At 45.0% G+C, this 26421-nt stretch overlaps 2 protein-coding genes across 3 annotated transcripts in view; both read left to right on the top strand.

The window, feature by feature from the left end:
• The first annotated feature begins 1320 nt into the window (after positions 1 to 1320).
• On the top strand, positions 1321 to 15333 carry TMED10 (transmembrane p24 trafficking protein 10). The gene is made up of 5 exons (XM_057374897.1): positions 1321 to 1587; positions 5573 to 5693; positions 10046 to 10119; positions 14361 to 14487; positions 14949 to 15333. The coding sequence occupies exons 1-5, from the start codon at positions 1354 to 1356 to the stop codon at positions 15068 to 15070; spliced, it is 678 nt and encodes a 225-aa protein (XP_057230880.1). The 5' UTR covers positions 1321 to 1353; the 3' UTR covers positions 15071 to 15333.
• A 6065-nt stretch (positions 15334 to 21398) lies between these two features.
• NEK9 (NIMA related kinase 9) overlaps positions 21399 to 26421 on the top strand; it is a 25829-nt gene continuing 20806 nt past the window's right edge. Inside the window, exons 1-4 of one of the 2 annotated variants that reach the window (XM_057374200.1) lie at positions 21399 to 21673; positions 22068 to 22097; positions 22777 to 22954; positions 25923 to 25978. In XM_057374200.1, coding sequence (XP_057230183.1) covers positions 21485 to 21673; positions 22068 to 22097; positions 22777 to 22954; positions 25923 to 25978 — 453 coding nt within the window. In that variant the 5' untranslated portion in view covers positions 21399 to 21484. The remainder of the gene's footprint in view (positions 21674 to 22067; positions 22098 to 22776; positions 22955 to 25922; positions 25979 to 26421) is intronic. The other variant, XM_057374282.1, reaches the window with a different exon arrangement.

Below are 26421 nucleotides of genomic sequence, written 5' to 3'. Positions count from 1 at the left end.
ATAAACTGAAGCTTAAATTAAGGGCAAARGTCTATTTGGGAGGTTTTTGTCAGTTTTTTTTGGTTTTTTGATGAAGGGTTTTTTTATTTCCCTCCAAGCAAGGAGATCGGTCCACCACTGTACATTTGGGCTGAGGGCCTGTTCCTACAGGAGGGCTTCATCATATTTTCTCAGTAAGTATGAGCACAAGTAAGCAGAAGTGCTGAATTGTTCTTTAAAATGCTCTGCAGAACACCCAGGCATGAAATTAGCTGCTTAAAGCCTCTTTAGATTGGAGTTTGTACTGACCCCTTGTTATTGCTTGTCATTAAAGACACGTTTTGACCAGAGAGAGAATACAGCTGGTGATGTTTACGGAATGAAAGTGGAACAATGGTGTCCTTTTTTTTTATTCAAGGTAATAGAAATAAAAAAGCTATTTTGCTTTCCAGCAATGTCACTATCCATTTCTTTCTTCCTGCTTTTCCTTATATCTCAGCGCAGCCAAATATTTGCAGGAGCTGATCCCAGGAGCTGACTGTAACTGTGGTGATTATAGCCAGGCACTTGTGCAATTTTTCTGCTCCCCATTGGCCTGTGTGAAGGCAGGTTACACCGCAGAGCAAATCACTGCTCCCGCTTCTGCCTGTTCTTCCTAGCAGCCCCACTACCAGGAAGGGAGGCTGGGAATGAAGAYAGTGTGGCGCCAGGGCAAGCAGCAGCCCAAATGTGGTCAGTGGTTACTTAACGCTATCTTCCTAAAGAGTAAAATACATCAGGAGGAAAGAAGTAGATCTGAGTTTATGCTGGAAAAGGACAGAAAAAAAAGTGATGCTCTGAGTGTCTTCAAAAATCMTAATTTGCTGTCAAAACCACTTGGATTCTTTCATCAAAATGGTATTCACAAGGAACTCATGCAAAGAAGTGAGACATCTGATAGAACTGAATTTTCTTATGTGAGGAAGTCAAGAGGGAAGTTACTCAGAAATTAAAAAACCCCATACAATAAACAAGCATCTCTCCAGTGAAGGACTTCAACTGCGAGGCAATCTCAAGGAAATTCACACTGCTCGTCCATCYTCACAATGTGCCTCTGCTTCAGAGCACGGTTTGGTTTTGTTCAAATTTTCCAAATCTTTMACGAGCGATTATTGCTCGCTACCGTCCGTTATTACCGCATTAACTCCATTACTCATTTGTTTCACGTTGGAACAGCCCCTTGAGAGGCCTCAGCAGCGCCCGTGGCAGACCCCGCACCCACCGGGCCGTGAGGCGGCCCCGCCCCGGCCCCGCCCCGCGGTGACGCACCGGCGGCGGCGGAGGGGTCACGTGCGGCGGAGGCAGGCCCGGCCCGCCGCACCCGGAGCCGCCGCCATGCCGCTGCCGCCGCTGCCGCTGCCCGGCCGCCCCCGCCTCGGGCGGGCCCCGCTCCTGCCGCTGCTCCTGCTGCTCCTGCTGGTGGGCCCGGCGCGGCCCATCTCCTTCCAGCTGCCGGGCAAGGCGCGGAAGTGCCTGCGGGAGGAGATCCACCGCGACACGCTGGTCACGGGCGAGTACGAGATCGGCGCGCCGCCGGGCTCTTCCACCGGACCCTCCGCCAACCTCAAGGTGCGGCCCCTGCCGTCCGGGGGGGCGGGGGTGGCCGGGGCGGGCGGCGCGGCCCCGCCTTCCCTCGCCGGCCGTGCGGGGCGGGGAAGGAAGGAAGGGGTGACGTGTTCCACGCGTGACAGCGGCCCACGCGTGAGCCCACAGCCGCCCGGCCCGGCCCGGCCTGCGCCGCACCGCGGGACTCGCCCCGTGCGAGGGGCCGCCAGCCCCTCGGCTGCTGGCCAGCGAGAGACCAGGGCAGCGTTCTGGAGTGAGCCGAGTGCGAGCTTTTTCTCCCCAAAGATCGAGTTGCAGTGGCCCGTCCTACCATCTGCYGTATAATCCGCACACGATGCGGATTATCCGGCGCCTGGCGAGATGGGCCGCTGCGATAAAGCTGTACTAAGGCTGCCGACTCCGTGTGAGCAKGAAAGAGTTGTGGTGACGTGGCTTTCCCAGGGCTCCCTCCATGCGTAGGGCCTGGCACGACGGGATTCTGGCACAATGGAAGGGGGGCTGAGAAACCAGGTTCTGGTGCACAGAATGGCTACTCTAATCTTGCTGTGTCGTGGCTTGCATGGATTCTAAGTAAGCAGATGTTTGCTGCGGGGAAAAAAATAATCCTGAAGTATCGTCAGGAAGTACAGGGTTGGCAGAATATATGTGACTAGTGCACCTATGTGACAGGCAGCTATCAAAATTTCAACAGCTTCATTTTAATTCAACAACTTCACTTTAATTCTGYCCACAATCTGCCTTCTGTAGGCTTTCTTAAAAATTCCCACCTAGCTAAATAAAGTCTGTTGCTACCTAGTCAGTTCATAACAGCCTTCTGTCCTGTTTTTTGTTTCTGTCTGCATTCCCAAAGGTTTCAGTAGTAAGCACACCAACAAACAGACAGAATGGTCTGCTCAGGAGTCTCTGAACTTGGTGTTTTTGAGTATTTCAGATCTCCTGAAATCAAATTGCCTTTCCAGCATCTGCCTAGCAATGCCTGAAGGCCCTGAGTTATTGGCAGTTGTGCTTGGTTATGGTTAGAGAAGGCTTCTTCTGAAGTCTTGCTTTTTAAAAAATCTTGTTCTTCTGTTCTTGCACCATTTGTAAGAGGAATCTTGTCTGTGCAGAGCCAAGCAGCTTTAAGCTTTAAAACATTGATGTAGTATTTACCTGGCACGTGTATTTGAGTTGGAGTGCCGTGTTCCCATTTGTCTCTTACTGCTTGGTCACCAAGCCTCCTGGTTCTCAGGTTGCCCACTCTTAGGTCACTTGACCCCAAGGTCTTTTCCAAAACTCACTTTTATGACACAGGACTTATCTAGGGAGGTGGTGAAGCAGTGAACCATGTTTGGGTCTTAGTTGGCTTTGCTGATGAAGCTGGTATGTGGGAAGTACTGCTTATTGAAGTTCCTTTTTGTTCCAACCATAAAATAAAAGAATTTTTAAAAGCCCTGTATAGTTCAAAAAGCTGCAAAGGAGAAAAGATAATGTATGCCATTCTTGCTTTCCTTCTTATTGTTCAGGTATGCTGTGTCCTCCCAATACGGTGAGCTTTTTATAAGCATTGAAACCCATCTGCTAGGTGTCTACGTTCTCTGTGGTCTCTGTGGGAAAGGTCAGTTCAGGACATCATGCCTACGGGTGCTCTCTGTTCTGCACTGGATGGTCTGCTTTGGCCGGTTGGATTGGGCCACCGAACAGAGGAGGTTGGTAGTTAATTCTGTCCGAGCTCAGTTCGGTTCCTGCCGGTGAGCTGAGATTTGTGTGACTGATAGCCCGACGCTAACAGTGGCACCCTCTGTTTTGGAGGAATCCGTGGGCTCTGCCAGCTGCCTGCTGCGGGGAGGGGGRCGTCGGGTGGCTGAGCTCTCTCTTGGCAGCCACGTGTCCTTGCCCCATTGTCGATCCCGACGATATGGGCCTGTTAGTCAAGGGCAAACAATGCCCTGTCTGTAGGGGATTGCCTTACCGTAAATAACGTTAGAATAGCATGAAAAATCYCTTTCAGGTCGACTCCCCCACAGGCGTTCTGGCTGGGCTATTAGCAGCTTCTCCACCCCCGCACACCCGCCTGAATGGGCAGTGTATTTGGCTGATTTGGGTAATGCTATTCAGTTTTGATGAAAGGGGATAGCAGAGCTTTTACTGTCCAGAATCCTGTTCATGAGCTGCAAAGGGCAAAAATGGATCAAGCTGCATAAAGATTAGCTCTGGTGCCTACAGAGCCATAAGGAAATAGTGCTCAAAATAATAGGGGCATATGAGAGCTRTGTAGTTCTGACCACTTTTTGTGATGCAGATCCCTGTGTGCAGAGTGTATGGTGTCACGCTGATGCAGCATCTCGGGTAATCRGGACTGCACCACTAAATAGCACGTGCCATATGGTGGCCACATCACAGGCTTTTACACTGGGTCAGGCATACACAGTCCTCTACTGCAGATGGGCTGCTCCTCACTTGGGCCCAGTGCCTCCCAGTGCCTGGTGGCTTCCARACCGGAGGTGGCTGGTGCCTTGTGGCAAGGGATGGCAGTGCAGATGCCTGGGCCTGACTGTGCAGGCATGCTTTCATCTGCTCGCTGCTTGAAAACAGATACAGCTCTGAGCAGGAGCTGCTGCATGGAGAGCAGTGCTCATTGTGCCCACACACTGACAGTGTATGGTGCAGGAACAGCTACAACAAATCCTCTAACAGGCAATTGTGGGATAATCTGTATATAGGGGAAGCTTGTTCCTAAAGTCTTGCCTGCTATGGTTTATACCATAAAGTGAAAGAATTTATATACTTCATTGTTTTTCCTGCCTACTGCAGCAACTCTCATCCAATGAGTAAGTCCACACKTGTTTCACTTTCCATGGCAGAGAGTTAATTAGATGCTCTAATCAGAATTAATAGTGTTTCCTTGGAATAGTTCTGGGTACATAGCCCTTTTGCATGACCTTTGTGTGGGGAAAAAGGCTGGAGTAAAGTAGAATGTCTGACTTACCTTTTCCGTACCACAAATTATTTTGTACTTTTGTCTTATACCTTTATAATTATTCCCAAGCTTTCTAGTTTTTTTTCACCTYTGAGACTTTCAAAGACCCCTATTAACTTTAGTTTCCATGCTGTTTCAGACATACCTGTTAAAAATTAGAATTGAGGGAAACTGGGAAGCATTCCAGTGGAATACACATTGTTCATTTTCATGCAGTATTGTAACACCTGTTTTTTTCACCCAGTCCATGGTCACAGTGTTTCAGTTGGATGGAGCCTTTAATTGAGCAATTATTTTCAGGTTTGCGTCATGAAATGCGTGTTCTTTCTTTTTATACTCTTTGTTGAAGCATTTTTGTAGACCTTCCACGGTTTTTGCCTATTCTTAGTAGTTTTATAGACTTAGCGCAAAGCAGTCATTATTCTGTCTGTGTAGTCTGCATTGTCCTCTGAAGTGGCCGCTTTTGTGGATCTTGGCACCCAAACCTTGTGTAACTCAGGGCTAGACTCGTGGTTTGTTTCTAGAGGAATAGATGTACCCTTCTCCATTTCATCTTCTGGGGAATGTGATTCTCTTGTCCTGTAAATCTTCTCTCTATCTCTGTTGCTATGGGAATTTATGAATTTGGTTTGCAAAACAAGGGCAATGAATGACAGTTTGGTTCAGCTATAGTTCTTATATGTGGTCTGTATTTGGGATTCATAGGAGGAAGTGACATTAGTGTGGGTTTCAGTTCTGGATTTTTTTTGGTTGGTTGATCAATCGCTTTTTGGTGKTTTTTTTGGGAGGGATTGTTTTTCAGTTGGTTGATGTTATTTTGGATCTAAGAGTCAATAATTACTTTATAGTTGCTCTGTCAGCTCCTCGTGTGTGGATGAGAAGGGGAAGAATTGATGTTGTCATGAGGAGAGAAACTGTTGAAAGGAGAAAACAGCAGATCCAAAGGGGAGGCTAGGATTACTCTTCCTGCCCTGGCATCATGAGCTCACAGTAGCAAAGTACTGTGTTTCTTACCCTCATTTTCTCTTACAGATTACTGACTCTGCTGGGCACATCCTGTATGCCAAAGAGGATGCCACCAAGGGCAAGTTTGCCTTCACCACCGAAGATTATGATATGTTTGAGGCCTGCTTTGAGAGCAAGCTTCCTGTGGGTAAGTGAAATGAAAGGTGTGCTGGCTGTTTCTAGCTTCTAATCAGATTTGTGTTGACATGTGGATTAGGAATACAAGTAAAGTGTTCCTGAGTGTGATCAACAGAACACTTCTTGACTTTTAAAGCTGATCTTCTGGAGGTGTGGCCAGTCTCAGTGTTGAACATCTGCTGTCTGTGTTCCATTTGAAGTAATCTTCTGTGGCGGTTGTGTAGAGCACTTGGGTTTCCTCTGAAATGGGAATCGGGCATTCCTGTTGCAGAGGTCACCACAGTTGCAATGAGTGGCAGGACCAGTGAGCAAATCATATTTCTTTTGCCAGTTTCATGCTTTTTCCCATCTTGCAGTCGAGCCAGGACAGAGCTGGATGTCATTATCTCCAGGATCTGTCTTTCACCCCAGTGGGCCATTTCTTCCCCATTTKGTAGAACATGATCTATCCACAATGTATGCTTGGCAACTATCGTGGAATAAGTTGACAACCATTCTATAAGGTTGGGCTGTGTATGTATAGGGAATGTGGCCTTGATTTGTCCCCACAACTGCTCTTGAAGTGGTCAATAAAGGGAAGGGGAAATGAGTAGGATGTCAGCTTTGCATTTGTGCTACTAGGGTGGTTRCCTAACGAGTGCTGAGGCTTGTTTCCTGTGGATGTGACGCATGTGCTTGAGTGCCTATGCTCAACTTCAGGACARAAATGCTGAAAGTGGCTAACATGTGGGCTCTAGTCTCATCAACGGGTGGTGTGAGTGCATGCAAGCTCACAGGTGCTATACCTTTTCAAGGTCGCTGTCAGAGTTCTGCTCTTTGGGCCCAGTTCTTCTTAGATSTTATCCTAAGAGATCCCAGAGTGTTTCACAGAGCATTCATTAGCAGCGTTCCTTATATCAATTGAAAGGCAGCTGCTGTTTTGCTGTTTCTGCTCTATGTATAAAATGCAAATAGTTTGCAAGTTGAAGAGAACTTTACAGAAAGAGAAGGCTATATTCTTTGCTGGGATTGGGAAGAACCTGACTTATAACAYCTCTTCTGTAGTATTTTACAGATTAAATAGTGACCCCAAATGCTCAGGATTATACTCTTATTTTACTCCAAAGGTAGGACTTCCAAATTTTCCTTAACACATTGAGACATGCAGGCACTAGTGACTCATCTAGGAGTCACTCATGCTATTTACTTTCCAACACCTGGGTATTTGAAAAGTCTCCAGACAGTCATGGAGATCTTTTCATAGCTTCCATGTGATCACACATTGAAGTGGGAAAAGTTTCTTTCTTTAGTTGTGTCTAGACTTCAGTTCGGTGCTTGTGAGCAGAGGTTTCTTGCCTAGACTGAGCCCCTTACCACTGTTTTGATTGTAGCAAATGTTTGTCCCTGACTGCCTTGTTGCAAGTTTGTTTTAAATCTTTCAATACAGATGAGGATTAAGTATTTCTAGATGCAGCTTCTACTTTGATGACCTGTGGGTCACTGAGGTGCCAAAATCTAGAGCTCATCAACTGAGCAGTTGCATCCTCTTCTGTAGGCTTGCTTTTTAGGGGCCTGCCAGTTTCTTTTTGGTGCCCCAAATTGCACCTGGAGTATCTCAAAATTTCCTAGATCTCTTGATCTTCTGTGCTGGAAATCAAGGAAGTATTAAAGTAAGGGAGGTGACACTAAGGCTTGATCATCTGCAGGACTTGGTTAAGGTACTTGGAAAGAAGTAACCACGTCACAAGGAAGTACCTCGTTTCCTCTATAAGGTCAGCATGGGAGTGGGGGAACTTGCCAAGTTTGTTTAATTTCCATATTTCTCTTTAAAGGTTAGGGTTTTTTTCACAGTCTCATCAAATAAGTAATTAGAACTTGTGGCAGCAGCCAAGGAGGATGTTTGTGGAGTGTTGGAAGAGAAAAACTGTTGATAGAGGAAACCCAGAGCCGTTGGATCTAAGGGTTCTAAGCAACTGGAATTTCTCAATCCCTAACCACAGAAATGAGGAAGAGGAAGTGAGAAGGAGTTACTATATCGAAGGTTCACCTTATCAGAGTGGAGGAGTTCTTAGGGTGCTTTTTAGAGCTGTGGGTATCTGYATGATGGGTGTTTTACCCTCTTCGGAGCAGAATGGTCCTGTCTTCCAGACCAGTGCTCTGTTGCCAGGCACATTTACTCTCCCACCAAATGCTAATCTCASACAAATAGCCTGACTTCACTGTATTCTCCCTCTAGGGCTCTTTTATATGCTAATCTTTATGCTCCTTCTGTAATCCTTCCCAAACTTTCTTAAGAGCATTAGGACTTACTTTTTTCTGGAATTCCTGTGGGAAARCTTTTTGACATTCAGTTCAACTGTCCTGCTTTTCCAATGACTTTGCAAATTGAGAGCTCCCCTAATTTCCCAGGAAACAGTTCAGTGCTTGTGTAAGATGACCTCTTGAAGACTTGAGGAATGTAGGTACCAGTCTAATTCATGAACTCTGAATCTTGAGTGGTTTCTCTCTGCTGGTCCAGCCTGCTCTRGTAAAGCTTGGCTGCAGGAGAAGCAGAGAGTTTCTGAGGATCTGATAAAGTGTGAAGGGAGCTGCCTTGGGCTCAATAAACTTGTAGAAGAGCAACTTGAGTTCTCTGCCAGTTCCTGACAGCGTTAACCTCTTGCAAAATGTCTGCTGTCCATCCCTTTGCACCTGGCAGCTTTAAGGTTTCTGGTTTCTTACTGCCTCTTGGCRGTTCTGCCTTCCAGTCTAGCAAATTGATTCTTCCAGTTTTGTTCTTCTGTTAACTGGCCTTTTCATCTTTCTCATCTCTTCCTGCAAGCTTCAGCTCTCAGCTCAAGTTGCTGTAATATAAGCTCCACTAAAAAAACCTCTCACTGGACTCTGTGCTGTGAATACTTTCTGCAGCTACTGTTGTCTGTCCTACCTGCCTGTCTCCACGCATGCTGGTACGTCTGTGGCATAAGCAGTCAAAACTCATGGTTGGGGAAAGGAGTGCTGGTGGGCTATACACAGATTGACTATTAAAGAATAGTGCTGGGACTTMAGGAGTTTCTTACAGTAATCACTATTCTGTAAGAAAACAACAGAATTCCATTCTAATTGTAATTTATCCTTATATAGTGCATTCCCATAAGGACACAAGAAACAGTTTGCAGTTGATTTGCAAATCAACTTACCAGTARATTATTCATTTTCCTGCTAGCAGTAGAAGGTGATTCTACTCTGGTATTGAAGATCTGTTAGTGAGTGGGTAGAGAAAAAAACTGGGGATGTAATATCAAAGATCTGGAATATCTTCCTAGCTCTGACTGGAGTGACCCAGTGTAACCTATACATTGATTTTCTTGGTGGACTGAGGGAGTGTCCACCTGGCAGCCTTCTGAGACAAAATGTGAGTATCAGACATGCTCCTGGAGAGAGACTCTGAAATTTGTAGTTTAAGTAAATTCAGACCTTGTGTTTTGCTGGCAGYCAGCTGAGGACAACTGTATGTCCCAACATGCTGGGATTTGGGAATGTGTTATGTAGAGACATTTTCTTGGTGGGTGGTATAGTAGAGAATGATACTGAGATAAGCTAATGTGCTGCATTTTTTAGAGTATGTGATATGACTATCTTATATCTATTTTTTTCCTCTTGTGAATGTTCTCAGATGTGACTTTATAGCGGTTGAAAGAAGCTATAAACCACAGGTTTCCCTAGCCAGGAGGCTACAGCCTTGTAAGATACCTACCCTGCTGGTTACTGCAGCCTTATGTGATGCATTTCTCTGAGGCAGTGTTTTTCCAGCTTCAGAAGCCTCTTGCWCTCTTGGGGTTTGTGTTAGCAGTGTGGTTCTTGAGTATCTGAGACGGTTGATTAAGGGATTGCCTTGGTTTCTGCAGATACTCCAGCATGTGAGGGTCAGTATTCCCCTTATGCCACATCCCTCAATTGGAGCAGTTTTATCTTCTCCTTTGAATGTAAAGTCATTTAGAACCCCAGTAACSTTGAGAAGTTGCTAGTTCACTTTCTGTTAGGAGAAATTTGGGATTCGTAGTTGAATATTTGTCCCTCTGGTGACTTGTCTTTCACTAGGCTGTCTCATAGCAGCTGGCATTCATGTTCTAATCCTCTGCAGTTTTTGCAGTGATTTGCATCCTGTAGACACTCAGTGCTTTTAGTTACAGCTTGTTCTCATTATCTTTGGAAGGCTCTCCTTCAGCCAGGATTTATTGTGAAGTCTCTGTATTTTTAGGCTGGACTGTGCTGCCTCCGCAGTTAGCTGCAGACATGGAGGGGAGGGGAGGGATTTGAGTTCTTCCTCACTGGTGGGAAGAGCTGGTGATTTCCTGGCAGGCTGAATGTTTCACACAAGGAATCCTTTCATTATGCTTCCAGGAACAGGGAGGATGCCGGACCAGCTCGTGACTCTGGATATGAAGCATGGTGTTGAAGCAAAGAACTACGAGGAGGTATGTCCCCTGGCTGCCTGCACTGCAGGCTTCCCTTTCCCAGCACTCACGTGATGCCTTTTGTAGATCTGGAGCTTGTGATGGGAAGCTGTTTTCCCAGCGGTGATGAAAGCCTGTCTGCAAACTCCAATTGCAGTGGAGCTTTGTGTGTTACAGGAGGAAAAAAAAAGACAAACATCAACTAGAATTGATTCTGTACTCTGGGAACTGGAGCCTAATGTGTGAATTTCTTTGCTAGGACAGCATGACCCAGCTTCTGGGCAAAGGTATTAGAGGCAACACAACACTGAGAAGTGGAGTTTCCCCAGCCCTAGCAGCAGAGGGCATTTTAGGTTAATACCAGACCCTCTCTTAAAGCTCAAGTTTCAATGTGACTGTTCTTACCTTCCTGCCTGTAAGATGTACCAGCTCAGCAGGCCTGAAATGGCATTTGTGCGTTTCTAAAACTGGCAGTGTRTCAGTGTAAAGGTGTTGGCAGAGAAGTGGTTGCTGTGAAATGGGTCTTTGGTTTGAAGGCGTGACATTGCAAATAGGCATAAAAGCCTAAACATTTYGATCTTAGGAGAACATAGCTTGCTTAGATGCAAGAGCCAGCWGTGTAGAATAGCAGTTTCTTTGTGGCTGAGACAGTCCTGGCTGGTTTGGGTGCTGAATTTTTATGGCAGCTATCACGCTTTTGGCTGACTAGAATTTGGGATCAGTCGTCCCCAGTACAGAGCCTGTGCCTGAGAAAATGAGAATTATTGCTGTAGAAATGATTGTTGTGTCTACTGTGCATAAGAGCATGGGAGATGCCTTAGGGAGGAGAATGAGTAGCAGAGGAGGCTGTGCATGTTTCCAGTTAGAAAACTAACAAATTTCTGAGATGGTCATGTTGGTGTTTTTATATCCCTTGAACTTTGAGCTACCTGGTCTTGTGTGGCTAAAATTGGTTGGGAGCACTTCCTGTTTGGAGTGTAAGATGGTGGTTGGGGTTAGGGAAGAGCAGGGCAGTCATGGCTTAAGTCAGTGTGGAGCACATCCTACATGGAGAGTGAAAATGTGCTTGGGGTCAGGGAATAGTGGAGTAGTCATGGGGCCAGCTGCCAGCCTGCWGCTGAGGGATTACAAAACGTTGAAATCTTATGGGATGAATCCGTGAGAGGATTATGTTGGCCATATTTACAGAATCCCTTTAAATGCCACCCCACAGCATATGCTGAAAGTTACATTTCTGTAATGCTACCTAAAAGCATCGTTGCTGTGGAGAAAGGTTCTCTTGTGTGTGTGTGAAAGGTTCTCTTATGTCTGTGCCTGTGCATCTACACACTCATTGGTTCTACTGTAAAACTGTCTTGGAATAAATGCATCCATTATGCTCGTGAATGTAGTTAGATTGAGGGAAAAGGTCCATGGACAAACACAAGGAAAGAAGAATTCGGACTTGCAGTCCTACTTGATACCAAGTGCAGATCTTGGCAGCCCTGGCAAGCATCCTTGACTGGTGAGGACCTCTCAGAGTGGCAGACTGTATTGAAACTTRCTGAACAGCATGTCTGCAAAGGACCCAAACTGATTTATTATTTGTACAGCTACTACAGATGTTTAGCAACACTGCTTTGCAGTGTATTTTCTTTTTTCCCACCCTCTCTCTTCTCAGTTTGCTGTAGTAGTAGTGAGTTTTGATTTGACAGGTTGCTGTAAGGCCTCAGAAGGCAGGAATGTTGCTCAGGTTTCTCTCCTGGAGTTGCAGCCTTTTTGACCCTTTTGCCTGTGATGTTCATCTGTTGTTGGGTACAGTGACCTGTTGTGTGCACCCCCAGTTCTTCTTGTTGAATTGCTGCAAGGAGACTTGATTCAGGGAGTTGAATGAGGGTCACTGATACAAGTCTGGCTTCATAAACTTTCATGGATCCAGACATTTTTGGAGCAAAACAGCTGGCATAATGAAATGGATTAGAAAATCTAACTGCAATGTCATACCTTAGTTATCTGAGTTTGGGAGGAATGACTTTATCCATTCARTAAGTAGAGAGTAAGGTAGGGAAAAGTGAAAAGTTTGGTGATAGCGCTGAGAATTCTCAATGATCTAGGTTCTTTTCCACATCAGCTACTCCTTGTCAATTCTTGGCTATAGTGAGTCTCTTCTTATGCTAGGAAGAGAGTTTGGCTTTGGCAAAGCTTTAGTGATCCCTGGGAAGCTCACTGGATTTGTTGTCTCAGTTCTTGTGCTCCAGGTGTTCTTTCAAGGATGATGATGTTCCACCATCACAGATGCTTGGTGGGATTTTTTACAAAATSTGTTGGATCAGCTGTGCATATTGGCTTTCATTAGGGATAAAAGGTTCCAGGACTGCCCAGGGAGGTTGAGGTATTTAAAGGAATACTGGGCATGGTATTTAGTGCTGTGGTCTARTTGACATGGTGGTGTTAGGTTGTAGGTTGGACTTKATCTCAGAGGTCTTTTCCACTCAAATTGATTCTTTGATTCAGGGTACACATCTTGGAATACATGCAGGACTAAAAGTAACTATTGGATGTTTGTAGCTAGTAAGAACAGTTTAAGGAATGCAGATGGAGCAGATAAACCTTGGTTTTTCCCAGTGGACCCCTTGTAGACTTCTGTGCATGAGGAAATGAGCCCTTAAGGAAAATAATCGAGCTGGTCAGTAAAAGGTTAGCTTATTAATAGAGCTGCTTGAGACCTTTTGTTGTTTTAGATGTGCTGCTCTAGSAGTGTCAGCAGAATCTGGGCTATAGGCACACAGACACTGGTGCCAGTTTCTCAGCAAAGCTCTCTGCTGGCAAATATGTGTCCAGGCCACAGGGTTTTATCATTACAACCTATTGGCTAGAGAGCAGGAGGGGGTTAACCTACTGCTTCCTACCCCTCCTCACAAACACACTCCAAACTGACACTGCTGTGCTGGCAGCGTCATACAGCAGAGTTATACAGCTTGCCTCAGCATAAAAATGCTCAGATGATTGTTTGATGGCTTGCTGCTTGCCAGGATACATGTGTCATGTGGAGACCCTTCAGTGGAATGGCTGATTAGCTAGTTCTGGCCTCAGTTCTGGCTCTGACACCCAGACAGCTGCCTCTGGAAGTGGCATTTTGGGGATACCTTCATGCTGGGTRCCCTGTTGCCTGCCTTTCGTCACAGATCACCAAAGGATGCTGTCATGCAGCTTATATCTGAATAATGCTATGAGGCTGAGACTGGTGGTGAGCTGTAGGTGCTTCGTTTTCTGTAACACATCTTTTTTCTGCTGCATTACTTGGGGACACAGCATCTGGCCTTCGTGGCAGGAGCCTCTCACTTGTTGGTAATAGTGACAAATTCTGTGCAAGAACCTGGTTACCCAGACCATACACTAGAGCATGGTGGGAATTGCATTTACTCCGTTTGAGTGTCCTTGTATCACAGGTTTTATGTAATGTGTGTCAGGTTATAGCCACGGCTTGGGGCGGAGATACGTCTACACATTCAGCTTAAACAGTTGCTGCTGTGTGAATTTTGCTGTGTATTTTTGGTTTTGGACAGTAAGCGTGGGACCGTGGGCTGGGGCTGTGCACAGAAGCGATGTCCTGCTTGASCCAGCCTTTCCCGTCAGTAGCGGGTGGATCCCGAGGGGAGCTGGGCTCCGCAGCGGCCCCGSAGCGCCACCCGGTGGCGCGAGGCAGTGGCAGCGCTTGGTGGCCGCGGGGTCCCTGCCAGGAGCCTGTGCTGCTCTGGAGGTCACGTCCGAAGGATAAAAGCCCTGAGCTCTTGTGGAATAATGAAACCACTGCTGCTGGGAATCAGGCTGCCTGGGCTTTCTGGGTATTAGCGAAGGGAGTCTCGGTGCTAATTGCCTGTGTGCRTGTGGAGCTGTATTGTATGCGTGTGTTAGTCACCTGTATCTCAGTCCGTGATTTGCGTTCACTGGAGGTTTAGTCATGTGGCAAGATCTTTTACCCACTCCTCAGAATCCAATTGTGAATAAACTAACATGAGGTTGAATACGAAAGAAGTGTGCTTGTATGCATGCTGTGCTCCTCCATTGTGTAGGAGGGGTAGTAGGAAAGTGTGTTTCAGAAAACAGGTGGGAGAAGTGATAGTGTTTTATGCAGTGGTAGTTTCTGGCTTGTAGAGCTATTTCCTGAGGGGAAGGATGCCCCAGATCTGAAGTGTGTGGGGAGGAGTGGTTCAARCTGGCAGTAAAAACCCATGTGGGAGCTTTTGGTTTTGGTTCAGTGATTTGAYTCTTCTGTTTTCTAGATTGCTAAAGTGGAGAAGTTGAAACCCCTGGAAGTAGAATTGAGGCGCTTGGAAGATCTTTCAGAGTCCATCGTTAATGACTTTGCCTATATGAAGAAACGAGAAGAGGAGATGAGGGACACAAATGGTGAGTGACGGTCGCTTCAGATGGATGGAGCTCTGAAACCTCTTATTTCTGCTAAATGTGTTACTAGGACAGCATCTGGAGATCAAGCAATTATAGTGGTCTCTGTCTGTTCTGTTCCTAGTAAGGAAAACCTGCATCAGTCACTTGAGTCTTGTTCTGTCTCTAGAAACCATTTCTTTCTGTCTCTATTCCTAATGTGAATTATTCTGTTCCATTTAATGTTGCCTATTAGTCACAGCTTCWCCTTGTTCCCCCTTATTATCCTTCTCATTGTTCCCTCTGCTTTTATTCTCAAGTGCTGCTGGTTCTCAGGTGCCCTTGCCTTCATGCTRTATGCTATCTTGCTTTTGCCTGGGGAAGGAGAGGTTGTCCTGGGAACTTTGCCATCCGGGGAACTTTGCTGTCCTTTGCTGTATCCTGTGATGCCAGACTCAGGTGCAGTGGTTTGTTGTCTATTTCAGAGTCAACAAACACCCGAGTTCTGTACTTCAGCATTTTCTCCATGTGCTGTCTCATCGGACTGGCCACCTGGCAAGTTTTCTACCTGCGTCGCTTCTTCAAGGCCAAGAAGCTGATTGAGTAAAGGAGTAAATCTTCTTCCCCCTCCTCTCAGACCCAGCTGGACACCGCTGGACCTAGCCRTGGCCCCCTGGAGCCATCTCACAGATGATACCCACTGACTGGAGCTTTTCTGGAGGAACTTGGACCCTAAAGGGGGAGGGGAGCCTAAACATTGGAGGCAATGAGGGACTTGTGAAATCCTGTTGAATGTTGAGGGTGGGGGAGGTTGTGATGGATTTGGGTGTTCCTGGGGCAGCGATTAAATAAAAAAAGATGTTTCCATGACAGCTGCAGCAAGTTTTTTGCGCTGTCTATTCTCCTTTTATAATCATGGCTTGATGATGTCTCCCATCTGTYTGTGACTGCAGTGTTACTCAGAACCACTTGACCCCGCTGTGCTCTTTAGGTGGCATGCAGGTCACGCTGGGGCAGAGTTGGGGTTTCCCTGTCCTCACCAGCTGGGATCTAAGCCTCGAGCAAATGGAGATGAGTGCAAAGCCATAGGATTCATCATTACAGCAGGGCCTGGGGATAGAGGGTCTTCCAAGGTTTGGTCCCTGTCGTGGACCTCTGTGTTTCTCCCTGTGGGAGGTGGTGTCTCTGTGCTGACAGGTCAGAGCACTTGAGCATATGGTGATTCAGCCTGGAGGAAGGGGAGCCTTCTAAGGCAGGCTTGGAAGTGTGTTTGAGCTTGGAAAGAAGCCTGCTTTGCTCAAATAGGCTATCCAGCCTTGATCCCACCCTTCCCCCACATGTTTGTCTTGGATTTGCCTCTTGTTTTGAAATGGTGCAGCAGCTTTCCTGAAAGGCTTGGTCAGGAACAGCTTTTTGTGCAGAAGGCCTCGGTCAGATACAGTCACAGAGCAGGTGGGAGCAGGTCATGCTAGGAAACTTGGTCTTACTTTGAGCAGGAGACTTCTTACCTGTCCAGGCAGTTGGCTGAATGCCATTTTTTGAAACCTCAGAGCAAAGTGAGCTAATGCTCAAGGCATGAGGACCTGTACCCTGCATAGAGGTCTGACGATACAAGAGTGCTGTGCAGGGTGGCAGAGGAGTYGGAAGAATGTGGATGAACTAAAAAAAGGCAGTACAAGTGTAGGAATAGGCTAATTCTACATCAGGTGCAGTCTGAACTGTGCCCTCAACAGAACTGTTATTTTCCTGTGCAGTACTAGACAGTAAGTGCCAACAGCTTCTCATCATTTCTCAGCTGTCCAGATGACATATTAAATAAACCAGGCTGGGAAAAAGTAGGCAGTTAAACTTCCTGAATTTAAACTGCTGCAGTTTTTAGCCAGTGATAACAATTCTTTCATCATCTCTACATTCCTTCAAAGCAAGTGGTTCAGCAGCACAGCATTGTGGTGTCCTGTGTCTAGACTCTTCTGTCTASGGATTGGGTTGTCATGGCCCTAGGCCCAGCCTAGCAATTTCAAAAAAGCATAATTTTATAATTTCTGATCTGAGTCTGATTTATTGCTAGGAAGGAAACAGTTGTCCAGGGTGAGGCAATGGAAAAAAGGATGTAAAGCTGATCTCCTGTCATCTAAATACATTAGTTCTTTGCCATTCCCAAGTTCCTGGAGTATTTAGTTCCACTGGTAAGTACTTAGATTGCTTTTAATTTGTTTGGTTTTTGATAAAGCCATATTAGGATCCTAAGTCCACTCCTCTGCCCTTAGATCCATTTTAACCTTGTATGTTTTTGAAAGCTGTTACAGTGCAGAACAGCAGCAGTGCCACAGGACTGGATTACAGAAGTCATTTGAAGGTAGTTTTAGGTYCTACAGTTTGAAGCTTGTAGATGTGTTAAGGTTTTGCTTTTGTTTTTATGTARCTAGAAAGTATAAGAAAGAGGCTTTTCTGGTCTTGTCTGTTTCGATACCCTCTCACTGTCCTTACCTGAATACAAAGTTATCTTAAAAATGGTGGTGAGGCCATAAGTTCCSTGGGTGACTGTTACACTCTCATCGTTCTGGTGTTGTGTTTTGATCTTAACTGTACTGCTCTGGTTACTGGGGAGCAGGTGTGGGGGACTGGTGTGGATTTACCTGTAATGACTGGTTGGGGGACTTTGTCAGATTTCTCAAATAAAAAGTTTTTGGGGAAAAACAACCCACCTCACCTTGTTGCTATGAGTCTTGTCCTCTTTGTGCATGCTACCACAGATTGCTGTTCCCTGTAAGTTGGTTGCAGGAAGCAGCAAGTATATGAACTCGCCACAAGCCTTAGGCTTCTCTATAACAATTCTAGATTTGGGAAGGATGCACAGGCTTCTTTGTGGAGTGGGATCAGCACAGCAAGCGAGGTGTCTTAATACATGTTACCATTTTTTGCCTTTCTCCCTCCCCACTTCCTCATTATATCACTCCATGTAGATGAACTTTGAGGTTGGTAGTGAAACATGGCTAGTGCTCTAGGGTTCAAGATCCGGCTTTTCAYCGTCAGCTCCTGTATAAAATTTAGTTCATTAAGACAAACAGAATTGCTTTCAGTTTTGTATTTCAGAGGAAAGTGAAAATTGTTGGAGATGTGTTGGTTTTATGTGAGTGGCAGGAGAATGGTTAGGTATTTACCAAAATACTGTCARCAAGCTTTCCTTACACAGTAGCCAAGTGAGATATGTCGCATAACAAAACTGGGGACACGGAAATCCTAGATAACTAGWTAGTATTACCAGGGAGAATTTCAAGAAGGGGAATCCCCAGATCTCTAGATAAGGATTAGCCTCTGCAAGTTCTTTCCCAGATGAATATTTTGAGTGTGTRAAATCATACAGCTGCTTGCATGCGGTAGGTTGGTAGTGAGTCTTGGTTGTTTTACAGCACTGTGGATGCAGGGTTGGTGTTGTTCCATTTCACTTCTGGGAAAYAGGCTAAAGTTGAGCTGTTGCAGATACTTGGGTCTGAGCCCATCTTTGTGTGTGACAGATGCATCACTGGTAAATCTATAATTGCCTGTAGCAAACTGCATCAGACRTTTCCAGCCTCTTCCACCCACTTGTCAATGTGACTAACGATTTAATTATCACAGTACTTAACACAGCACGTGAGCATTCCTAAGTAGGGTATATCTTTTTGTATTCCCCCTCCTGCTCTGCCAGCGTGGGCTGTACCCTGTACAGGGTGCCCACAGCAGCTGCTGTTTGCGTGCATGCGTGAGGGGATGAGCATTTTACACACTCTTACTCATTTTTTACAAGCTGCTCAGGTATGCGAGTAGTAACCCAAGTGTACAACATCTGTGTTTTCTTCTAACTGGCAGATGAGAGACATTTGAATCAAAGTAGTTTGGCAACTGATTGTCAAGATCAAGAGGAGATTGCCACCCATACATTTCAATTGGTCGTAAGGCAGAGTTTTGAGAAAGTAGCGTGGCCTCTCTTTTCCTCATCAGTTCATGTGATACATTTTTCTGTCTGGTATCTTTAGTTGTGTCTCTCTGCTGTACTTGTCTTCCAGATGCCTTAGATAGCCATGCCTTTAGTGAACAAAATCTTTGGGAAATGAACTATGTTGAAGGTGGCTTCTTGGGAAAGAGAGAATACAAACCTGAAAAGGATAAAYCTTCCAGAGGAGGAAAAGAAGTTGCATCCGGTGAGGACTACAGGACTTCAGCACTGGCAGGTTTTTTCTGCTGCCCTTTCTCCACCTGGAAAATTTGTCAGGCTTGTGCTTGTTTTTTCTTCCYCCAAATCACTATATGTAGTGGTCTGGTAACTCTGGCAGACCAGAAGCAGGTCGTCTTTCTCTGAGGAGGTTGGAAGGAGCAGAGGATTTAAAAAAACTGCCAGTTGGCTTTTCTTGGCCCTTTTTGGAACAGGTGACCCCCAAGCYTTTGCTGCCACACTAAAATACTCACATTTGTTTGGCAGTGTTTGTAGGAATCCTGTTTTACTTTGCACCAGAAGGACTGGCAGGAGATAAAGTTTCTCTGTTTCAGCTGCAGCTGATGTGACTCTCTGAGAAATGGTAGTGACAGATTTCTGTTTACGTCTTCTGTTGCCAGAGGTCCGTGTGGTTTATCACCTCAATGCATTAGCTTCTGCATTTCCAGCTCACTGACACAGCCTGCCAGAGGACCTGTGATCTCTTGATGTCCATCCCAGTGATCTTTGCTATGAGAATCATTGGTTTAGCTCATGTTTGCAGAAAGCTGCTATATTCTAAAGGACATCTGTCTTGTATTTCAGTTTCTGCAGTAGAATGTACACATTGAATAACTTCCTTTGGAGACATGTAACCRAAAAAAAGCAATGACAGGACCATGCTGGCCTTGCTTTGTCTGACTTCTGTGATTTCCTGTGTATTTCCTTTCACAGCTGGTATTCCTGAGGTACATTTCCCCCGAGCTTTTAAATCGATTGTATTATGTGATATTTTTGTGAACCGTACCAAGGTATCCTGTCGGAATTGTAATTACAAGAACTTGATTTTCCTTGGTTATTGGGTGGATGCTGTTTCTACAGCTGCCAATAGACGAGGCAAACAGAGGAGAGGAGGTGCTTGTGTTCTCCTGCTATATTCCATTGCATTTCTGGTCTGACCTGCTGCAGACTTTTACCTTCTAGTATTTTCTCACCCATACCAGGTGCTTGGGCTTTTATTTCCCCCAAGTGTACTTTGTTTGGACAATCTTCCCTCACACATAAAGTATTTGCTGTACATATGTAACTGCATTCTCATGGTATTGTCTTCTTAATTATAATTAACCATGTAGATGYTTTGTCACTTCTTTCTCAGTGTGGCTGCTCTTGCCTTGTCTTAGTAATATAATCAATGTACTACCTTGACTCTGAAAAYCGTGAATGACATCTTTGAAGTGAGGCAAATGCTTGCTATTATTTGGTTTAAATKACAGTTTTCCTACCCTTTCCCAAATGAATCCTTCAATATTCATTTTGTAAGAGGCAAAATAACACATTGCMCCTTGATGGGGGCCTTGATGGTCTGATTTCTTTAAATGCTTGAGTAAAAAACACAGTATAAAGTCAGGTATGCATTCTTTAGTTATATTCGAATAAACCCGAGTCTGCAGGAACTGCTYCTTCTCTTAGAGGCATTTTGCTGTGAGAACTACAGCCTGCTTCTTAAAGCATAATAAAGGCAATGCTGTGAGGTGGCTAAACCTGATCATAGTTACTATTGTAAGCATTTTATAGAAGAATTTCTAGATAATAATGGTCAAGATAGCTCTACTTTTCAAATAGGAAAAATGAAGATTGGCTTTTTCAATTAGTCTGATTTTTTACAACTGTTCAGGATTCCTTAATCCCATTTTCATGAGATTTTGTCATKTAGATTTTTAAAAAAATTATTACTATTTGCCAGATGACATTTTGCCAAGTACTCCCAAGGGAGAGAGTAAATGATCCTTTGCAGGACCCATCTGAGCATTTTCATCCATTACTGCAAGCTTCCTTATCTTAAAACTGACATGCTGCTCTTAAGGATRTCAACTTGTATGGAAATCGTTTCAATGCACAACATATAGATGTTGATGTATAAGTTATTCACAAATAGGTGCATATAATACTGAGCAGCTCTTTAAACTTCAACACCTTGCAAGGAGCATTGCTCATTCTCTCATGCATCTTCCCAACATACTGAAATAAGAGCTAACTGGGCTCCATCGTGCCTGGGCTTAGGGCTTTGTGCTTCAGCTCCTCAGATCTCCTGTAAGCGTTGGAAGACCTGTCTTGAAGTGAGCATTCTCCATCATTCAACTTTCCCACCTGTAGTTGTGACTACAGAACCCTGAAAAGAAGACATTGAAATTATGATGATGTGCATCGTTTGTGAAGAAAATAAATCACAAACCTAAGATTAAGGTTATAAATACTTCTCTGTCACAGAGAAGTCGTTGCAGCTTCAGCTCTAAAATATTTATGAAGTTTTCATTTTATTTCTCTGTCAGAGAGAGCATCGGTGGCACGGAGAGAGAGGCAGCTGTGCTTTATTAGCACCGTGAAGCGTGTATCCACTGCAAGTGCCCGCCCAACTAGATCTTTATGCTTGGGGTACAGTCGCGGTGTTTATCCATGCATGTATTCTCCCTTGTGCCAAATGTTTTTCATAATGTATACTACGTGTAGCACAGAAAAGAAAAAAAAATTAACATCTGTACAATCAGAAGCAGTAATTACTTTTTTTATACAAATCAGTTACTCCAGACAGTTTTCTATCGCTCAAAGCTTTTAAGAAATTAAGGCTGAACGCTTGATTTCTTGGGAAGCGAACTGGCGCACASCCGCGGCCCCGTGCGCCCCGATCCCGCTGCCGGCGGCGGGCGGGGCGGGGGCCGGGCCCGGCGGGGCGGGAGCGCGGAGGTCGCGGCGGCGGCGGCGGGAAGCGGTTCCGGGTCGCCGTCGGGAGCCGACATGGAACCCGCGGGGCCGCGCTGAGGGAGCGCCGGGCCGAGCGGGGCCGCCATCGCCATGTCGCTGGGCGAGTACGAGCGCCACTGCGACTCCATCAGCTCCGACTTCGGCAACGAGTCCTCGGGCAGGGGCGGCTCCCGCGGCTGCGGCGGCGTGCCCGGCGAGCAGGAGGAGCTGCACTACATCCCCATCCGCACCCTGGGCCGCGGCGCCTTCGGCGAGGCCACCCTGTACCGCCGCACCGAGGTAGGTAGGCGGSCCCGGCGGCGGGACGGGGGCCCCGCTCCGCCATCCCCGCCAAGGGGCCCCGGAGCCGCTCCGAGGCGGGCGGGGGCCGCTGCCAGGGCGAGCGGGGCCATCGCCAGGGGCCGGGGCTCGAAGGCGCCGTGCCCGAGGAGCCGCAGCAGGGCTCAGCTCTTGGGGTGACACTGACAGCTCCCAGGGTGACATCCCCCGGCACCGCTCTGGGAACAGACCGGGAACGAAGTGACAACTTCAGCCCTCGGTGTGCAGGGGTGCAGGGTCTGGGTTTTGGCATCTGTGGGCACTGCCAATCTCGCGGTCCCCTGAAGTTTCGCAGGGAGGTGTGGATACGCTTCCGATGCTAATAGACTGCTCATTTTTCTATGTTTTGTTGTAGTCACAGAGGACATGGGGGCATCTCATACAGGTAACTCCCTTATGTGCTCAGCATTTCAGTGTAACTGGGGGAGACTGGATGAAAAGCCAGTCCTCCCGTTGCTCCCTCAGTTGTAGTTGTGGTTTGTTTTTATGGCTGTAAAGAAAAAATGCTTGATTTAGTTCTAAAGGGAAGATCTTCAATTTTTTCTGGCTACCTTGAGGTGTCATGGCTTGGGCAGTTGTAAATGAGCATTGTTCACTTGAGAAATCACTCATAATGTGACTGGCAATGTATGTGGGCCTTACAAGGGCAAGCTAAATTCATTCTGGTTCTTACTGGTTAGGKTTTTGGTTTGTTTTTTTCTTAGACTGTTGTCTTTGAATATTTATAACAACTTATGGTCTTGTACAATATCCTATAGTTACAGGATTGGAAATACAATGTTCTCCCTTTATTGAATGGGCGTATATTTAGTTTTAATTGAAACAAAACAAGCGCTGTGTCTTTCCCTTGGTTTGGTGTTTTTTGTTATTTTTTTCCCAAAATGAGTGTTGGCCAGCTAGAAAGAAAAACAGCAAACCTCAGAACTTAAATGGTGAAGAATATTTGTCTGAAATCTGTAAGACAGAAAAGTCTTTTACTTTTCCTGGTATTTTAATTTCTGCTATAAAGGCATGTACTGTTCTCTTCATAACTGTTTTTAATTGAAAGATGTTTTCTGTTTCAGGATGACTCACTCGTAGTGTGGAAAGAGGTGGACCTGACCCGGCTGTCAGAAAAGGAGCGTCGTGATGCTTTGAATGAAATCGTTATCCTGGCCCTGTTGCAGCACGAGAACATCATCGCATACTACAATCACTTCATGGATAACACCACGCTCCTGATTGAGCTGGAGTACTGTAATGGTGAGATCCCTACTCCCATTTATAAACAGGCAGCTGCCACGTGTCTGGGTCACCCTCCTGCAGAACCTGCAGCAAGTGTTTCTGGGGTACCATCTGGAGAGCAGAGGAATGGAGGTGAATCCTGCTGCATAGGTCCTGAAGATCAGATTGAGAACCTTTCTGATTTGTGTCTCAGATGCTAAAAAGAAACCCAGTAGTTAGTGAAGGCAGTCTGTGCAGTAGATGATTTTGAGTTTTCTGAATGGCTGGTGCACTGGAAGGAGTGGTTTATTGGTGATAAGCACTTCTAGTGCAACTCGCTGTGTTCTTTCAGATGGGTAGTGGGAAAAGACCATGAGAATATTGGGCATSTCTGCCAGTAAGAGTGGGGGCTGTTTTTTTGTTAGTGTCACTTAAGGAGGTTTATAGTGTGGCAATTATAAATCAAAGCTTAAAATTCTCCTGGCACATTGCAGTCAGGACTTTTTCCTGCCTCCTGCTTACAGTTTCTACATTTACTATTAAAAAAAAAACCCAAACAACAAATCTGGTCCATCTGGTGCTGTAGAAAATTTTAAAATTCTGTCCGAGAGTAGCTCAGATGGTGGTGTTTGGAGTTTGCAGGGGAAACAGTCCCAGCTCAGATGTAGTGATAGAAGGATTTGCAATGAGGTTCTGACTAGCAGCTGCTCTTAGACAGCAGGAAGAGGAGCCCATATACATCTTACACTACTGGCACAGGATACCTGCCTAGAACTGCAGTGTGGTTCCTGTTTGGGTTAGTGGTCAGCCCCCCAGGCTAAGTATCTAGTGCTTGCATAGGGCTTACATTAAGCCTTGGCTCATTTGTAGAAACATTTTTTTTTTCTGGAAAAGGCTATCATCATGTTTTTATTGCCTTATACAACAGATTGCTTTCATTGGAACASATTGGACAGTACAACAGAGTTGTGCAAAATCTTTTTGAAGGGTATCAGACAGCCTGGTTGGCAGCTTGGCCAAATCYGGTTTTTCTTCTCTGCTTTTTGTTCTTATGGAGGGTGCAGTCCAGTGCGAGCATAGGGAAATGTTAACTCTTTGAGGCACCTTTTATTTTAGGGGCACTTCCTTTGTGTGAGTTACTCACTTGCCCTGAAAAGACAGCATGCCTTGAGGCCATTATAAATTGGTTGGAGGGCACAGAGAAAAGCTGCATAGTATTGATGTCTGTGCACGTTTGTATATGCCTCTGTTGGTTTTGGGATAATAACCCAGAGAGGAGTATATAGCTGGTGTTGCCTGAATATGTGAATGGTACAGAACAAGGGACATKAGAAAGAAGAAATCTTCTTTGGACTTCCATGTAGTGGTTTTGCCAGTGCATTAATAGTATTTTATGAGACTTTTTTTACAGTGTAAAAACCCAAAATAATTTATGAGTAATTTTAAAAGTAAGGTTAGACTAATGACTGTCAGACACTCCTCATAATCCCGAGGTGTTACTGTCTAATTAAGTTCTGATGATCTAGAAAAGAATTTCAGATTTCAGTGAATGCTGTCCCTATTTTRCAAAGGAGGAAATCAAGTTACTCATTTATTTGTCTTTAGTTCTGTGTGTATATCATGGTACCATAAGATTGACCATGGGATAACATCAGTGAAAACAAATGAAATACATTTTGGAAGAAATAYCCTATAAAATACATTAATTGAAAAGAGAATAACCTATGTCAGAAGGTTAAATGGGATTAGATGAAACAAATGCTAAATTAATTTGGTTTTCATATATGTGCCTAGAGGTATTTCACATCAGTGAAACTTGCCTGTTTGTGTAGGATTTTGGCAATGTAGTACCTGTTTTGCTGCTCTTTGGTTCAGAAAAGCTGCAGAAAAGATGGGAATAAAAGAGATGTAGCACACAATTRTCTAAAAGCCTGCAAAGTTTGAATGGTTAGAAAAGATGTTCATAAGAAGAGGCAGAAGAGAATACTTTGTTAAATTGTGAATGTGAAAAGTGATTTGAAGCTAATTTGTAATGTGAACATAAGGCAGAAAAGAGAAATGTTGAGAAGTTACAGCAAAGCAGAATGAGAAGAAATTAAGTGAAGGACGTCTTAGTTAGAAAAATCTTCCTTTCATGGGAGTCTGAATTAAATCCCTCAAGAAGGCAGAGGAGTCATTGCAACCTGCTTTGGTCATTCACCACTTGACAGACCCATGGAAATCATATAGCCAAAAGCTGTCTTGCACCATAGGAATGGACCTGCTCATCTGTTACCATTAGGATATAATATATGATAATTGGGAATTGGAATAGCAACAGGATGTGATCAGAGTTTTGGGATTTACTGTTTGAATGCTGATCTGACAGGGAGTCTCTCTACCTGCAGCCTTCAGCATCATTTCTTTTAGCTCTCCCTGATGTTTAGTCTGCTGACTTGAAGGTGTGAGGTGCCCTGAAGATTCTGCTGATTTCAGGCTTCTGTTGATGCTGTTGTCAGTGCTTTGTGAATTCTGCACCACTGTATATGGYAGGGCAGATAAAAGAGAGGCCGGTCAGAGCTGGGAGTAAGTAGGGAAAGACAGTAAATTGTGCTTTCAGGGGCTACTCTGACCTTAAAGTTGTTTTCTTTCTCTTTTTTAATGTATTATTTATATATATAATGCTAAGCAGGACAGTCACACATGATTTGGTATACAGCTTGTAGCCCAAGGAGCACTTAAGAAAAGTAAGTAAAAAAGTAGGGATTGCTGGCTGAACTTACTAATTTGCTTTTTAGAGAATATTAAAGAGTGATGTTAAAGAATCTTCTCTGCTTCGGCCTGAAGATGGAAAAACTTAATTTTGTGAGTGCCTGACCTGTTTAAGTGAAGAATGCTTAGAGGGAGCTGTAGTGATTGATCAGATCTCTTAGGGGATTTGAGTGTTCCCAGCAGCACTTGAGCAGAGTAACTGCTGCCATTAACTAAGATGAAACTCTCTGTCTTTCTCACTCACTTATAATTACAGGAGGGAACCTCTACGATAAGATTCTGCGACAGAAAGACAAGTTATTTGAAGAAGAGGTAATTTGGACTGGTTTGAGGGAGCAGTGGGGTTGGCCTGATGTTCTGGGGATCTGTAGGATTATTTGAGTATTTCTTCCAAATTTTTTTCATAGCAATGGGGGGGAATTTCTGTGTTTATCTGGGGACTGGCATCCCCCTATTCAATACTGCTAGCGTTTATGGACTATCTGAAACTTCTTATTTTACTTTTTAACTGTCTACAAGCAGTATATAGTTTCAAGGGAGGAATAATGAAAGACAGCCGTCTTTCTTCACCTTATCAACTTGGCAAAATTTAACCTCTTTCTCTGTTTCTTCCTGGTGGGCACTCAGAGATTTCCAAAACAGGAAATTCTAACTTCTCATATTCTTGAAAGAGCATCTAAGTGGTATGGCCAGGCCCTCTTGTTGTGACAGGGACGTGTAGGGTTTTTGTGGTGGTTTGTTGTTTTGGGTTTTTT

This window comes from Malurus melanocephalus, unplaced genomic scaffold (assembly GCF_030028575.1).
Source record: "Malurus melanocephalus ecotype Western Australia unplaced genomic scaffold, MMel_1.1 scaffold_0, whole genome shotgun sequence".
In the NCBI taxonomy this organism is placed as follows: domain Eukaryota; kingdom Metazoa; phylum Chordata; class Aves; order Passeriformes; family Maluridae; genus Malurus; species Malurus melanocephalus.
The sequence above is the reverse complement of the archived record's forward strand: the minus strand, read 5'-3'. Positions and strand labels throughout refer to the sequence as shown.

Coding starts and splice junctions, on each gene's coding strand:
- TMED10 (XM_057374897.1), top strand. CDS start 1,354: ATGCCGCTGCCGCCGCTGCCGCTGCCCGGCCGCCCCCGCCTCGGGCGG. Junction 5,694..10,045: donor TGAGAGCAAGCTTCCTGTGG/GTAAGTGAAATG, acceptor TTATGCTTCCAG/GAACAGGGAGGATGCCGGAC. Junction 14,488..14,948: donor GGAGATGAGGGACACAAATG/GTGAGTGACGGT, acceptor TGTCTATTTCAG/AGTCAACAAACACCCGAGTT.